The 17,313-nt window shown below is 44.4% G+C and overlaps 1 protein-coding gene across 1 annotated transcript in view; it reads right to left on the reverse strand.

Moving 5' to 3' along the window:
- Window positions 1–16,743, reverse strand: part of CLEC11A (C-type lectin domain containing 11A) — a 29,621-nt gene extending 12,878 nt beyond the window's left edge. The window contains exon 1 of the mRNA XM_083162434.1: window positions 16,210–16,743. Coding sequence (XP_083018560.1) covers window positions 16,210–16,368 — 159 coding nt within the window. The 5' untranslated portion in view covers window positions 16,369–16,743. The remainder of the gene's footprint in view (window positions 1–16,209) is intronic.
- Window positions 16,744–17,313: the final 570 nt, after the last annotated feature.

Raw genomic sequence — 17,313 nt, forward strand, 5'->3', positions numbered from 1 at the left:
ATGCAAAAAGATTAAGGTCTGGCTGAAAAATAGATGGCTTACTCCAGGGCTAGGGGGATTCAATTAGGTGTGAGTTTGCAAAAGTCAAATAGCATCACTTTAACATAATGCACACATCCAAATCATGCACAATTCAATTACAAATGCTAATTTTGTACTACAGTAAGCGGGGTTGTAAATATTTTGTCCATAAAGCGAGCTGGGAAAAGTACATGAAAAAAGTGGGGAGACTATCCTGGATCCCAAAAAGGGACAAGTTCATAAGCAGGACCATATAGAGGCTAATAGTGCACATAAGGAATCCTACTGGACTCCCTTAAAAGTTGGTAAATTGCTAATTTGTACATTTCTTTAAAGGAGTAAAACATTTAAAAAAAAAGTAAATGTTTTTGTCTCATTGCAAACTAATGTATTTACATGAGAAACGCAAAAAAATGTAATTAACCCCTTCCTGACAGAGCCAGTTTTTGCGTTCCTGACAGAGCCCTTTTTTTCAAATCTGACATGTATCACTTAAGTGGGGATAACTTTTTTTTGCTTTTACTTATCCCAGTGATTTTGAGATTGTTTTTTCGTGACACATTGTACTTCAAATTAGTGGTAAATTTGGGTCGATACAGTCTGTGTTTTTTTGTGAAAAATACCAAAATGTCGTAAAAAAATGGAAAATTTAGCAATTTGCAAAATGTTAAATTTTCTGCTTGTGAGACAAATAATCATACCACTCAAAATAGTTAATAACTAACATAGACCATATGTCTACTTTATGTTTCCATCATTATTTCAACTTTCTTTTAATTTTTTTGGACACTAGGAGGCTTACAATATGAATAGCAAATTCTCAAATTTTCAAGAAAATTTCAAACACTGATTTTTTTAGGGACCAGTTCAGTTCTGATGTGACTTTGAGGGACTTGTATGTGAGACACCCCCATAAATGATACCATTTCAAAAACTGCACCCCTCACAGTATTCAAAACAGCATTTTGGAAGTTTGTTAACCCTTTAGGTGTTTCACAGGAATTAAAACAAAGTGTAGGTGAAATTTCAAAATTTCATTTTTTTTGCAGATTTGCAATTTTAATACATTTTTCTAAGGAACACAGTACATTTTACTAGAGAAATGTGACTAAAAATTGATTCCCCCAATTCTTTTGTTTTCATAAATATCCTATATGTGGCCCTAGTGTGCACGTTGACCAAACCACAGGCTTCATAATAGAAGGAGCACCTACTTGATTTTGGAGCCTCCTTTTTATGAGATTATTTTTTAGGCACCATGTAGGTTTCTAGGCACCATAAGATGCTAAAATTTAGGAACCCCCCCACAAGTGACCCCATTTTGCAAACTACACCCCTCAGGGAATTCATCTAGGGGTATAGTGTACATTTCAAACCCCCAAGGGTTTCACCAATTGTGGTACAACTGGGCAGTGAAAATTAAAAATTAAATTTTTTACACAAAAATGCAGTTCTGGCTCAAAATTTTTCATTTTCAGAAGGTATGAAGGAGAAAAAGCACCCCAAAATCTGTGCCCCAATTTCTCCCGAGTACGGCAATGCCTCACATGTGACCAAAAAATACCATTTGGGTGCATGGCAGGACTCAGAAAGGAAGGAGTGATTTTTGGATTTTGCAGCTCAGATTCTGGTGGAATGTTGGTGGGTGCTATGTTGCATTAGCAAGACCCCCCAAGCACCAATACAGTGGAACCCCCCCACAAGTGACCCCATTTTGCAAACTACACCCCTCAGGGAATTCATCTAGGGGTATAGTGTACATTTCAAACCCCCAGGGGTTTCACCAATTTTGATACAACTGGGCAGTGAAAATTAAAAATTAAATTTTTTACACAAAAATGCAGTTCTGGCTCAAAATTTTTCATTTTCAGAAGGTATGAAGGAGAAAAAGCACCCCAAAATCTGTGCCCCAATTTCTCCCGAGTACGGCAATGCCTCACATGTGACCAAAAAATACCATTTGGGTGCATGGCAGGACTCAGAAAGGAAGGAGTGATTTTTGGATTTTGCAGCTCAGATTCTGGTGGAATGTTGGTGGGTGCTATGTTGCATTAGCAAGACCCCCCAAGCACCAATACAGTGGAACCCCCCCACAAGTGACCCCATTTTGCAAACTACACCCCTCAGGGAATTCATCTAGGGGTATAGTGTACATTTCAAACCCCCAGGGGTTTCACCAATTTTGATACAACTGGGCAGTGAAAATGAAAAATTACATTTTTTTACACAAAAATGCAGTTCTGGCTCAAAATTTTTCATTTTCATAAGGTATGAAGGAGAAAAAGCACCCCAAAATCTGTGCCCCAATTTCTCCCGAGTATGGCAATGACTCATATGTGACCAAAAAATACCAGTTGGGTGCATGGCAGGACTCAGAAGGGAAGGAGTGATTTTTGGTGGTGGAATGTTGGTGGGTGCTATGTCGCATTAGCAAGACCCCCAAAGCACCAATACAGTGTAACCCCCCCACAAGTGACCCCATTTTGCAAACTACACCCCTCAGGGAATTCATCTAGGGGTATAGTGTACATTTCAAACCCCCAGGGGTTTCACCAATTTTGATACAACTGGGCAGTGAAAATGAAAAATTAATTTTTTTTACACAAAAATGCAGTTCTGGCTCAAAATTTTTAATTTTCAGAAGGTATGAAGGAGAAAAAGCACCCCAAAATCTGTGCCCCAATTTCTCCCGAGTACGGCAATGCCTCACATGTGACCAAAAAATACCATTTGGGTGCATGGCAGGACTCAGAAGGGAAGGAGTGATTTTTGGATTTTGCAGCTCAGATTCTGGTGGAATTTTGGTGGGTGCTATGTCGCATTAGCAAGACCCCCCAAGCACCAATACAGTGGAACCCCCCCACAAGTGACCCCATTTTGCAAACTACACCCCTCAGGGAATTCATCTAGGGGTATAGTGTACATTTCAAACCCCCAGGGGTTTCACCAATTTTGATACAACTGGGCTGTGCAAATGAAAAATTACATTTTTTACACAAAAATGCAGTTCTGGCTCAAAATTTTTCATTTTCACAAGGAATGAAGGAGACAAAGCACCCCAAAATCTGTGCCCCAATTTCTCCCGAGTACGGCAATGCCTCACATGTGACCAAAAAATACCATTTGGGTGCATGGCAGGACTCAGAAAGGAAGGAGTGATTTTTGGATTTTGCAGCTCAGATTCTGGTGGAATGTTGGTGGGTGCTATGTTGCATTAGCAAGACCCCCCAAGCACCAATACAGTGGAACCCCCCCACAAGTGACCCCATTTTGCAAACTACACCCCTCAGGGAATTCATCTAGGGGTATAGTGTACATTTCAAACCCCCAGGGGTTTCACCAATTTTGATACAACTGGGCAGTGAAAATGAAAAATTACATTTTTTTACACAAAAATGCAGTTCTGGCTCAAAATTTTTCATTTTCATAAGGTATGAAGGAGAAAAAGCACCCCAAAATCTGTGCCCCAATTTCTCCCGAGTATGGCAATGCCTCATATGTGACCAAAAAATACCAGTTGGGTGCATGGCAGGACTCAGAAGGGAAGGAGTGATTTTTGGTGGTGGAATGTTGGTGGGTGCTATGTCGCATTAGCAAGACCCCCAAAGCACCAATACAGTGGAACCCCCCCACAAGTGACCCCATTTTGCAAACTACACCCCTCAGGGAATTCATCTAGGGGTATAGTGTACATTTCAAACCCCCAGGGGTTTCACCAATTTTGATACAACTGGGCAGTGAAAATGAAAAATTACATTTTTTTACACAAAAATGCAGTTCTGGCTCAAAATTTTTCATTTTCAGAAGGTATGAAGGAGAAAAAGCACCCCAAAATCTGTGCCCCAATTTCTCCCGAGTACGGCAATGCCTCACATGTGACCAAAAAATACCATTTGGGTGCATGGCAGGACTCAGAAGGGAAGGAGTGATTTTTGGATTTTGCAGCTCAGATTCTGGTGGAATTTTGGTGGGTGCTATGTCGCATTAGCAAGACCCCCCAAGCACCAATACAGTGGAACCCCCCCACAAGTGACCCCATTTTGCAAACTACACCCCTCAGGGAATTCATCTAGGGGTATAGTGTACATTTCAAACCCCCAGGGGTTTCACCAATTTTGATACAACTGGGCTGTGCAAATGCAAAATTACATTTTTTACACAAAAATGCAGTTCTGGCTCAAAATTTTTCATTTTCACAAGGAATGAAGGAGACAAAGCACCCCAAAATCTGTGCCCCAATTTCTCCCGAGTACGGCAATGCCTCACATGTGACCAAAAAATACCATTTGGGTGCATGGCAGGACTCAGAAAGGAAGGAGTGATTTTTGGATTTTGCAGCTCAGATTCTGGTGGAATGTTGGTGGGTGCTATGTTGCATTAGCAAGACCCCCCAAGCACCAATACAGTGGAACCCCCCCACAAGTGACCCCATTTTGCAAACTACACCCCTCAGGGAATTCATCTAGGGGTATAGTGTACATTTCAAACCCCCAGGGGTTTCACCAATTTTGATACAACTGGGCAGTGAAAATGAAAAATTACATTTTTTTACACAAAAATGCAGTTCTGGCTCAAAATTTTTCATTTTCAGAAGGTATGAAGGAGAAAAAGCACCCCAAAATCTGTGCCCCAATTTCTCCCGAGTACGGCAATGCCTCACATGTGACCAAAAAATACCATTTGGGTGCATGGCAGGACTCAGAAGGGAAGGAGTGATTTTTGGATTTTGCAGCTCAGATTCTGGTGGAATTTTGGTGGGTGCTATGTCGCATTAGCAAGACCCCCCAAGCACCAATACAGTGGAACCCCCCCACAAGTGACCCCATTTTGCAAACTACACCCCTCAGGGAATTCATCTAGGGGTATAGTGTACATTTCAAACCCCCAGGGGTTTCACCAATTTTGATACAACTGGGCTGTGCAAATGCAAAATTACATTTTTTACACAAAAATGCAGTTCTGGCTCAAAATTTTTCATTTTCAGAAGGTATGAAGGAGAAAAAGCACCCCAAAATCTGTGCCCCAATTTCTCCCGAGTACGGCAATGCCTCACATGTGACCAAAAAATACCATTTGGGTGCATGGCAGGACTCAGAAGGGAAGGAGTGATTTTTGGATTTTGCAGCTCAGATTCTGGTGGAATTTTGGTGGGTGCTATGTCGCATTAGCAAGACCCCCCAAGCACCAATACAGTGGAACCCCCCCACAAGTGACCCCATTTTGCAAACTACACCCCTCAGGGAATTCATCTAGGGGTATAGTGTACATTTCAAACCCCCAGGGGTTTCACCAATTTTGATACAACTGGGCTGTGCAAATGCAAAATTACATTTTTTACACAAAAATGCAGTTCTGGCTCAAAATTTTTCATTTTCACAAGGAATGAAGGAGACAAAGCACCCCAAAATCTGTGCCCCAATTTCTCCCGAGTACGGCAATGCCTCACATGTGACCAAAAAATACCATTTGGGTGCATGGCAGGACTCAGAAAGGAAGGAGTGATTTTTGGATTTTGCAGCTCAGATTCTGGTGGAATGTTGGTGGGTGCTATGTTGCATTAGCAAGACCCCCCAAGCACCAATACAGTGGAACCCCCCCACAAGTGACCCCATTTTGCAAACTACACCCCTCAGGGAATTCATCTAGGGGTATAGTGTACATTTCAAACCCCCAGGGGTTTCACCAATTTTGATACAACTGGGCAGTGAAAATGAAAACTTACATTTTTTTACACAAAAATGCAGTTCTGGCTCAAAATTTTTCATTTTCATAAGGTATGAAGGAGAAAAAGCACCCCAAAATCTGTGCCCCAATTTCTCCCGAGTATGGCAATGCCTCATATGTGACCAAAAAATACCAGTTGGGTGCATGGCAGGACTCAGAAGGGAAGGAGTGATTTTTGGTGGTGGAATGTTGGTGGGTGCTATGTCGCATTAGCAAGAATCCCAAAGCACCAATACAGTGGAACCCCCCCACAAGTGACCCCATTTTGCAAACTACACCCCTCAGGGAATTCATCTAGGGGTATAGTGTACATTTCAAACCCCCAGGGGTTTCACCAATTTTGATACAACTGGGCAGTGAAAATGAAAAATTAAATTTTTTTACACAAAAATGCAGTTCTGGCTCAAAATTTTTCATTTTCAGAAGGTATGAAGGAGAAAAAGCACCCCAAAATCTGTGCCCCAATTTCTCCCGAGTACGGCAATGCCTCATGTGTGACCAAAAAGTGGCAGGACTCAGAAGGGAAGGAGTGATATTTGGATTTTGCAGCACAAATTCTGGTGGAATGTTGGTGGGTGCTATGTCGCATTAGCAAGACCCCCAAAGCACCAATACAGTGGAACCACCCCACAAGTGACCCCATTTTGCAAACTACACCCCTCAGGGAATTCATCTAGGGGTATAGTGTACATTTCAAACCCCCAGGGGTTTCACCAATTTTGATACAACTGGGCAGTGAAAATGAAAAATTACATTTTTTTTTTTTTTTAACATATGTTTTATTGAAATAGCCAACAAGAGAGTAACAATAATGCGATTAATAACATGCAGTACAGTATCCACATACATATCGGTACTTATTTCACAACCTAAAATATTCCCAACTGACTGACGCAGATGGCTATTGTTTTTTTTAACAATTTTCTGAAGAAGAATAAAGAAGGGAGAAAGTAATAAAGCAGAAGAAAGAGTAAGAGGAGGATAGGGGAGGAAGAGAGAGGGGAAAAAAAAAAAAAAAGGGGAGGGGGGGGTAGGAGTTTAGGAATGGGACTACCTAAATGGTCCGAGAGCAAGTCCAGCTCACTCTAGACCAGGTAGCCGTCTTTTGTGTAACCTGTACCAGGGGTCCCAGACGCGCTGTCACTTTATAATCCTGTTACGTAGAAGGGCCGTAATATATTCCATGGAAGCTAAGTACCATATTTTATTAGTCAGCGCGATTAGTGAAGGGGCCTCCGTCTGCTTCCATTGGGTCGCGATAAGAAGCCTTGCTGCACTGAACAAATGCAAGCAAAATGCATTTTGAACCTTGGATAGGGAATCGAAAGGTTTACATAGAAGAATATTTAGTGGTGACTTAGGGACAGGGTGGCCTAGAACCTTAGTCGCTTCTTGTGTAACCTCGTCCCAGAATTTAGAAATCACAGGGCAGTCCCACCAAATATGGTAGAAGGTGCCAGTGTGTCCGCATTGCCTCCAACAGAGGTCTGAGGAGCTCGGGAAGAGCTTAGATAACTTATCTGGGGTCATATACCACCGGGAATAGATCTTAAAAGAGTTCTCTCTGATACCCGTATTAATTGAGGTTTTACTTACAAATTGACGCAGCTCCGACCAGTCCTCATCCTCCAGGCACACCCCCAGGTCCCGTTCCCAAGCTAACTCGTGTTTTTCTTTGGACGATGGGATTTGTGGGATAGTTAACGAGTACAGTGTGGAGATTGTGCCCTTACGACCTGGACTATAGATGCAATGACGTTCAAAGGGGGTGGGGCTTCTGAATTTGTCAGATTTATTGATAGATCTAATGAAGTTAACGATTTGCAAGTAAGCAAAGTTAGCGGTGGCAGGAAGGTTATAGCGGTCGCTTAGTGATTTAAAATCTGGGGGGGAAAATTCTCCCCTTATATGTCTTATTCTATCGATACCAGCTGAGGTCCAGAGGGAGGAATACGATCTAATATTTCCTAAGGGGAAATCTGGATGTTTCCAGAGAGGAGTTAATGGTGACGGATAGGTTGAAAGGTTCAATTTTTTGTTAATTTTGTCCCATAACTGCAATACCGCCCGCACACATGGGACTGAGGCTATTGAGGGTGGTCTCAGCCTTGGGGGGAGCCATGGAAGGTAGCTAACTGATGGTAATCCTATTAAATCTGACTCAATGGCCACCCAGATTTTATTGTTCGGTGTGGTGTGCCAGGATGATATATGACTCAGTTGCACCGCATTGTAATATCTCTCAAAGATGGGAAGGCCTAACCCCCCATTTAGTCGAGATTTAGAAAGGATCGTCCTATTAATTCTGGGTTTGGTGTTCGCCCAGATGAACGAGCCGCAGAGGGATTGAATTTCTTTTAAAAACGAAGGAGGGACCTTAGCGGGAATTGTTTGGAACAGATATAATACGCGTGGCAAGGCGTTCATCTTAATTGAATTAATGCGGCCAGTCCATGAGATGTAAAAGGGGGACCATCTTTTTAGATCTGATTTAATCGAGTGCAATAAGGGAATATAGTTTTCTTTGAAAAGTTGATCAAAGGATTTTGTAATTTGGATACCCAAATAGGTAAAAGAGTTGGATTTCCATGTAAATCCAAAACTCTGGTGGAGGAGGTTGGCAGTATCTGAGGGTAGATGAAGTGGCATGGCTTCAGACTTTCTGTCGTTGATTTTATGTCCCGAGCATCCCCCGTATTCCTGGAGTTCTTTCATGAGATTGGGAAGAGAAATCAGAGGTGAGGATAGGGTTAATAGGACATCGTCCGCAAATAAGGATATTTTGTACTCCTTGTCCCTAACCTCAATGCCTTTTATATTTGGGTTGTCTCTAATTTTAGTGGCCAGCGGTTCGATGCTCAGGACATAAAGCAAGGGAGAAAGAGGGCAACCCTGTCTTGTTCCATTATTTAGGGCAAAAAGCGGGGAGGACAGGCCGTTAGTGGAAACAGCAGCTGTAGGGTTTTCGTATAGGGAGCCGATGGCCTGCAGGAAGTTACCGTTGATTCCATAGGATTGCAAAGTTTGGAACATAAATGGCCAGGAAAGGCGGTCAAAGGCCTTTTCTGCATCTAATGACAACAGCACAGAGGGGAGTTTGCATCTATTAATATAGGATATCAAATTGATAGTTCGTCTGGTGTTATCTAGCGCTTGGCGGGAAGGAACAAACCCCACCTGATCCGGATAAATAAGCTGGGGAAAAATTACATTTTTTTACACAAAAATGCAGTTCTGGCTCAAAATTTTTCATTTTCAGAAGGTATGAAGGAGAAAAAGCACCCCAAAATCTGTGCCCCAATTTCTCCCGAGTATGGCAATGCCTCATATGTGACCAAAAAATACCAGTTGGGTGCATGGCAGGACTCAGAAGGGAAGGAGTGATTTTTGGATTTTGCAGCTCAGATTCTGGTGGAATGTTGGTGGGTGCTATGTGGCATTAGCAAGACCCCCGAAGCACGGTGAAATGATGAACCTAATAATCCATAGATGTGTGGTATATTTTAAAACACTCCTTTATACATAGGCCGGGTTTGTCGGGGCAAGTTTCACAGTGGAAAATAGTTTCCTTTCTTATTCCCTTTTTATAGCAAACTTTGCACCTTTTTTGTGTCCTGCCCTTTCTTGCAGTGGAGGGGATTTCGTTCGGAAAATGCTGCCCTGGTACAATACGGGGGCCAGTACTAGAAGTACTGGGGCCCTCTGCCTGCTGGTTCCCAAATACTAGGCCCTTTATGACTTCCTCTTGAAAGTGCATAAATGTCCCCCTCTGGCCGGTAGAACGGAATAGCACGTAAGCGTTATACAGTGCCATCTGGATGATATACACGGCCAGCTTCTTGTACCAGATTTTTGTTTTCCGCAGGGCACTGTAAGGCTTCAGTACCTGATCTGAAAGATCCACTCCGCCCATGTACCTATTGTAATCCAGGATACAATTAGGTTTTGAGGTGTGGGTACTGGTACCTCGTACAGGGACGGAGGTGGTACTGTCTCCGTGAATTGTTGTCAGTATAAGGACATCCCTCTTGTCCTTATATTTGACCAACAACATATTTTCGGTGCATATTCCCCTGCTTTCACCCCTTCTCATTACTTGGGCAATGTGCGTTTTTGGGAGGCCTCTTTGGTTCTTGCGCACAGTACCGCAAGCTGCTGTACCTCTTGAACCAAGGGCCTTAAACAGGGGGATGCTAGTGTAAAAGTTATCCACATAGAGGTGATAACCTTTATCCAGGAAGGGGTGCACTAAATCCCAGACAATTTTTCCACTAACACCTACGAGGGAGGGGGGGCATTCTGGCGGTTCAATTCTTGAATCCTTCCCTTCATATACCCTAAACCTGTGAGTGTACCCTGAGGTGCTTTCACACAGCTTATACATTTTTATGCCATACCTTGCCCTCTTACTGGGAAGGTACTGGCGGAATTTAACCCTTCCTTTAAAATGTATAAGGGACTCGTCTATGCAAATGAATTTATCTGGGATGTACATCTCTGCAAATTTGGCACTGAAATGATCAATGACCGGCCTGACTTTGAATAGCCGGTCAAAGGTGGGATCATCTCTGGGTGGGCACTGTGCATTATCGTTGTAATGCAAAAATTTAAGGATCGTCTCAAATCGAGCCCGGGGCATGGCCATACGGTAAAATGGGGTGCTGTACAGAACATCTGTACTCCAATATTGCCTAATTTCTGGCTTTTTTACTATGCCCATATGAAACACCAGACCCCAAAACGTCATCATCTCTACTGCATCTACAGGGGTCCACCTAGCAAATGATGACGTGGGGTTTTGAGCAATAAACTGCTGGGCATATAAATTAGTTTGGTCCACCATTAAATTTATAAAATCATCAGAGAAAAATAATTTGAAAAAGTCAATTTCTCTGAGACCTGTGGAATCAAATTGGATTCCTGGCATGGCCAAAAACTCAGGAACCTGGGGCTCAAAATTGTCTGGTGGTGGGGCCCATACGAGATGGGGGGTGGGTCTCAGCTGCTCTACGGGGGCGTCTTTGAGGGGGTCCCTCATCACCAGAGGAGGAAGGGGAGCTTAAGACGAATCCTTCAAATTCCCCGCTTGCATCACTGGCTGTGTCAGAGTCAGAGGCAAGCATGGCATATGCCTCCTCCGCTGAATACATTCTTCTGGATGACTGGGATGACATTTGGGATGACATTTGGGATGCCATTTTTATTTTTGTGTTACTGGTAGTGAAATGTTTCAACACGTGTATAGTGTAGGGGGGGGTACAAACTTTATTTCAACCCGGGGGGTATGTAGTGTGTAGTGTGTATGTAGTGCAGAAAAAAAAAAATACTTTATACAAAAAAAAAAAATTGAAGGGGTTAAAAAAAAAAAAATTGAAGGGGTTAAAAAAAAATAATTGAAGGGGTTAAAAAAAAAAAAAAAAGGTCCTGCGCCAAAAATTGAGCACAGATGTTGGTCAGTAACGTCCGTCACTGAACAGCGCTCAAAGGCAACAGGAATTTGATAAAAAAAAAAATAAATAGATCAACCCTGTGCCGAAAAAGATGATCAGTGATGTACGTCACTGATCAGCGCACAGTGGCCACAGGACACCCACAAAATCACAGTGTGTGTAAAAAAAAAATTAAAAAAAGACCCCACAGCACCCACAAAAAAAAAAAAGGTGATCAGTGATGCGACACTGATTACCAGTGAGGGGCAGCAGGTGCACAACCTTTGGTGCAACTGACAGTGCAACTAGCAGGTATATATATATATATAAAAAAAAAAAACCTCTGCACCCCCAAAAAGTTGCTGATCACCTCAGATATAGTGATCAGCACAAAAGGCGGGGGCAGCAGACACAAAATTTAGCACTCTCTGTCACTATCTCTCTCTATCTCTCTATCTCTCACTATCTATCACTCTATGACACTGCAGTAGCAGCACTGACAGTTATATATATGAAAAATAACCCCTGCACCCCCAAAAAGTTGCTGGGGGTGCACAAAAGGGGGGCAGCAGACACAAAATATAGCAGTCTCTATCACTCTCTCTCACTATCTCTCTCTATCTCTCTATCTCTCTCTATCTCTCTATCTCTCACTATCTATCACTCTATGACACTGCAGCAGCAGCACTGACAGGTATATATATATATAAAAAAAACCCTGCGCCCCCAAAAAGTTGCTGATCAGTTAATTTATACTGATCAGCACAAAAAGGGGGGCAGCAGTCAGTTATATAAAAAATATATAGCACAATCTGTCACTATCTCTCTATCTCTCTCTATCTCTCTCTCTCTATCTCTCTCTATCTCTCTATCTATAACTCTATTACACTGCAGCAGCACAAAATATAGCACTCTCTGTCACTAGGCCTCTCTATCTCTCTCTCTCTATCTCTCTATCTAATAACTCGCAGCAGCACAACACAGCACAACACAGCACAGGATGTCACAAGAAGAAGCAAGATCCAGGCAGTGATCAGGTAAGTATTTAGCAAGGTTCTGGTCAGTAAATGGCGGCAGCTGGGCACGGTGACCGCACTGCACGCAATTCCAGACCGGAATGGCGTCTGCAGTGCAGTCACCGTTAGTTTAAACCCCCCTCCATGGCTGTGATTGGTCCGTCGGTCCGACGAACCAATCACGGCCTTTGGGGGCGGGCGGGGTGAGGTGGGGTGACACCAGTGTCACCCTTACACCCCGCGGTGATTGGTGCTGTACTTTACAGCACCAATCACCTCCGATCCCGTGTCACCGGCGAACGTTATTCGCCGGTGACACAGAAAACGCTGTGAATGGCTGTTCACATTGAACAGCCAATCACAGCGATCGCCGACGGGGGGGCGGCATCGCAGCCCCCCCTGGGCATGCAGGGACATGTCTGCTGTCAGGGACAGCAGACATCGTCCCTCTGTCACTTCGTCTCTAGACGCAGTGACAGTTTGAAGTCATGACGTATATATACGTCATGTGTCGGGAAGTACTTCCCGGCCATGACGTATATATACGTCAAATGTCGGGAAGGGGTTAAATAAAAGGTAATTTGGTCATTTTGAGGCCACTTTAAAAATAAATTCTAAAAAGCTATTTTTTATGTTGCAGACAGCACATTCTTCATTACATGTGGGGTGCATAATCTAATGAAAAAGTTGATTTTGGGGTAATTTTTAGACCATTTTTAACTCATAATGATATTTGGTCCAGTTAAGCTAATACAAAAACTAGTAAATGCTTTATTAGTCATTAGATGGGTGAAGGGGGTGTCCAAGGAGTTCTGAAGCAATTCACAACATTTTTACCCCTATATTAAAATATTTTCACTACCTCTTCACACCTTGAGATCAGGGTTGCCTAATTCCTACTTCAGTTCAGTGAGGCACGAGGGCAATGAAAGGACGGGATGGGGGCGGCTGGCCGATGATCAGTGTGGGAGCATGGCCAACATGATCGCGTCCTTGTGGTCACCCCCCCCCCCCCCCCCGCCAATGCAGGGGCCGGCCTAAAAAGACACAAATCACGTTATTTGCTCCCACAGGGGTGTGGCGGAAGGCTGCCCGGATTCTGGGAGGTTTGCTTACCATTCCGGGGGGAGGGAGGTTGACCCGATTTCAGGGACCCTCCCGGCCATTCCGGCAACCCTGCTTCAGTTGTGCCCAAAAACACCTAAATTTACTTTGAAAAGGAACAGTGAATTTGAAATTGAATTGCAAATGGAATTCACAATGTGAGTTCATAATGAATACGACTCTCAGGAACCAAACTTGCAGCTAATTGAATAACCTATTAGACCGAGCCCTGTACCACCATCAGGACACATGGGGCGAAATGTAATAGGGTGCGATTTTTAGACTAAAAAAAAATCGCACCAAATCGCACCTTTAAAAATCGCATTTTTTGCCGCGAATTCGCATATGTAATGAGATGCGAATTAGCGGCAAAAAAATGCGATTTGCCGCGATTTGCCGCGATTTTTAGTCATGAAAATGTGCGCATTTTCAGTCATGAAAATGTGCGCATTTTTATAAATGCGCTTTTGTTCCAAAAAAAAAAAGTTAAAAAAAAAACGGCGTGGGGTCCCCCCTCCTAAGCATAACCAGCCCCGGGCTCATTGAGCCGGACCTGGTTCCAAAAATACGGGGGGACAAAAAGCATAGGGGTCCCCCGTATTTCTGAAACCAGCCCCGGACTCTTGGACCGGTCCTGGTTCCAAAAATACGGGGGACAAAAAATCTGGGGGTCCCCCGTATTTTGAAACCAGCACCGGGCTCCAACAGCCCGCGGTGTCATGCCACAGCCGGGGGACACTTTTTATACAAGGTCCCCCGGCCAAAACATGAGCACCGTGGCTGGTCAGCCTTGGACGGGGTACCTGGAGGAGTGGGGACCCCCCCAATAAAGGGGTCCCCCCCCCCCAGGCTTCACCCGTCCAGGGCTGAAGCCCGGGGCTGTCACCGGCGTCCGTGGCCAGTGGACGCCGGCCTGATAGGGTTAAATCCATCATACATATCATTACATTGCTTTTTACCGGCGAACTACAAGTGCCAGCAGACCTCCCCCGCATGCTGGGACTTGGAGAACCACAAGTCCCAGCATGCAGGGCATTAATGGGCCCGCTGGGACTTGTAGTCCACCTGTAAAAAGAATGTTTATAAAAAACACACACACAGAGAAGTACAAGTTTATTACACACACACACCTCAATTTTACACCAGCATACTTACCATTCCTGGATCCAGCGCTGGTCTGGCTGCTTCACAGCCGGCTCCCCCCGCACTGACAGGCAGCGGGGAGAACCGGCTTTCTCCGTTGCCTGTCACCGGCTTTCTCCGTAGCTTCTGTAGCGCTGTCCCAGTGCTACAGAGGCTGAGAGCGTGATTGGCTGAGCTACAGTATGCGTCTCCATGGAGACTCATAGCTCAGCCAATCAGGACTGAGCTATGCGTCTCCATGGAGACGCATACTGTAGCTCAGCCAATCACGCTCTCAGCCTCTGTAGCACTCGGACAGAGCTACAGAAGCTACGGAGAAAGCCGGTGACAGGCAACGGAGAAAGCCGGTTCTCCCCGCTGCCTGTCAGTGCGGGGGGAGCCGGCTGTGAAGCAGCCAGACCAGCGCTGGATCCAGGAATGGTAAGTATGCTGGTGTAAAATTGAGGTGTGTGTGTGTAATAAACTTGTACTTCTCTGTGTGTGTGTTTTTTATAAACATTCTTTTTACAGGTGGACTACAAGTCCCAGCGGGCCCATTAATGCCCTGCATGCTGGGACTTGTGGTTCTCCAAGTCCCAGCATGCGGGGGAGGTCTGCTGGCACTTGTAGTTCGCCGGTAAAAAGCAATGTAATGATATGTATGATGGATTTAACCCTATCAGGCCGGCGTCCACTGGCCACGGACGCCGGTGACAGCCCCGGGCTTCAGCCCTGGACAGGTGAAGCCTGGGGGGGGGGACCCCTTTATTGGGGGGGTCCCCACTCCTCCAGGTACCCCGTCCAAGGCTGACCAGCCACGGTGCTCATGTTTTGGCCGGGGGACCTTGTATAAAAAGTGTCCCCCGGCTGTGGCATGACACCGCGGGCTGTTGGAGCCCGGTGCTGGTTTCAAAATACGGGGGACCCCCAGATTTTTTGTCCCCCGTATTTTTGGAACCAGGACCGGTCCAAGAGTCCGGGGCTGGTTTCAGAAATACGGGGGACCCCTATGCTTTTTGTCCCCCCGTATTTTTGGAACCAGGTCCGGCTCAATGAGCCCGGGGCTGGTTATGCTTAGGAGGGGGGACCCCACGCCGTTTTTTTTTTTATAAAAACACTTTTACACATTTTTATTAACAGAACCATGCACAGATCTCAATGATCTGTGCATGGTTCTGTCAAATTCGCCTGTCAGAACCTGGTCTATTTTTTTTGCGATTTTTGGTAACATTGACCAAAAATCGCACCCTATTACATTTGCGAGTTGTATACTTTATAATGGGAAAACATCTGGATGCGAATTGAAATGTGACTAAAAATCGCACTTCTAAAAGTGCGATTTCGCGGTAAAAAGTGTGATTTTTTACCGCGATTTTCAACCTATTAAATGTGCGATTTTCGGAAAATGTGCGATTTCGGCCGTTTTTGACCAAAAATCGCACATGTCTAAAAAATCACACCCTATTACATTTCGCCCATGATCTGATTTAGCTTTGTTAGCACAGCAAAAAAAAAAGCACACAACTGGGCAAAACCATGTGCACTGCAAGGGGGGGGGGGGGGGACGATCTAACATGTGCAGAGATGTTTAGACTTGGGTGGGGTATATTTTTTCTATGCAGGGCTAATATTTGTTGCTTTAGTTTTACACTGCAGTATAGATTTCAGTTTGAACACACCCCATCCTAATCTAAATCTAAAGATCTCTGCATGTTACATCTGCCCCTCCTTTGCCCAGCTGTGGGTTTTTTTGCATTGCTAACAATGCCGCTGAACCAGGCTCATTGTCTTACCTTTCCCAGGTCAGTATCTCGTTCCTCAGCTGAAATCCGATTCTCCATATCAGATTTGTCATCATCAGCAAGCCGCTCCGTACTTTCCTTTTCCCCAGCCTGGCCGTCGGAGAATTGTCTTAGACACAATAGGATTAGGAATAGGCTTCCCCAAACCATCTTCTTTAGGAGGTAAATGGTGATAAATCCTCTGGTGTAAACAGATTCAGAAGCCAGTGAGTCCAGAAAGTTTCTTCAGCTGTCCGCTTCGCTCCTGTTCTGCATTTTCTTTGTCTCTTCAGCAGAATTCTTCAGCTTGTTTTTAAATACAGGAAATGTCAAAGGTTTTTTTTTCCAAATGTCTGCTGCGCTGTGGCCAAGGATAGGGAACTTGGGCCAATAAACACAGCCCAGCAATGAGAGAAGAACGTCTGAGCAGGGTGCGTTATTTATATGATACTGAATAATATCAGCATGATGGATAAATGTATATACTGTACTCATATAATTAATACAACTGGGAGCAACAGAGCTGATGTTCGACATTTGTATATCTGTGTGAGACTGAGGGCCTTATTTTGGTTCATTCTTTCTGACAAAATCCTTCTTAGATGGACAAAACCATGTGCACTGCAGGGGGGCAGATGTAACATGTGCAGAGAGAATTAGATTTGGGTGAGTAATTTTGTTTCTGTGCAGGGAAAATACTGACTGCTTTATTTTTACACTGCAATATAGATCTCACTTTGAAGTAAAACCCCACCCAAATCTAATTCTCTCTGCACAAGTTACATCTGCCCCACCCACAGTGCACATGGTTTTGCCCATCTAAGAAGGATTTTGTCAGAAAGAATGAACCAAAATAAGGCCCTGAGGGAGGTATTCAATCTTGGAATCAGACTGTTGGAACATTCCAACAGTCGTAACCCTGGCCCATTTTCGACCGGCTCAACAGTTTCCTGACAGGCGGAATTCAATGTTCCGCCTGTCGAGTGTCGATAAGGGGTCGTGCCGGCGAAAAACGGCCATGGATTGTGGAGAAACGGCGGCCGTGGATTCGACAATCCATGGGCGCTTCCAACAAAACAGATCCAACTGGTTTTCGTGCATGCACACTGTGGACCA

This window comes from Crinia signifera, chromosome 19 (genome assembly GCF_055691185.1).
Source record: "Crinia signifera chromosome 19, ASM5569118v1, whole genome shotgun sequence".
In the NCBI taxonomy this organism is placed as follows: Eukaryota; Metazoa; Chordata; class Amphibia; order Anura; family Myobatrachidae; genus Crinia; species Crinia signifera.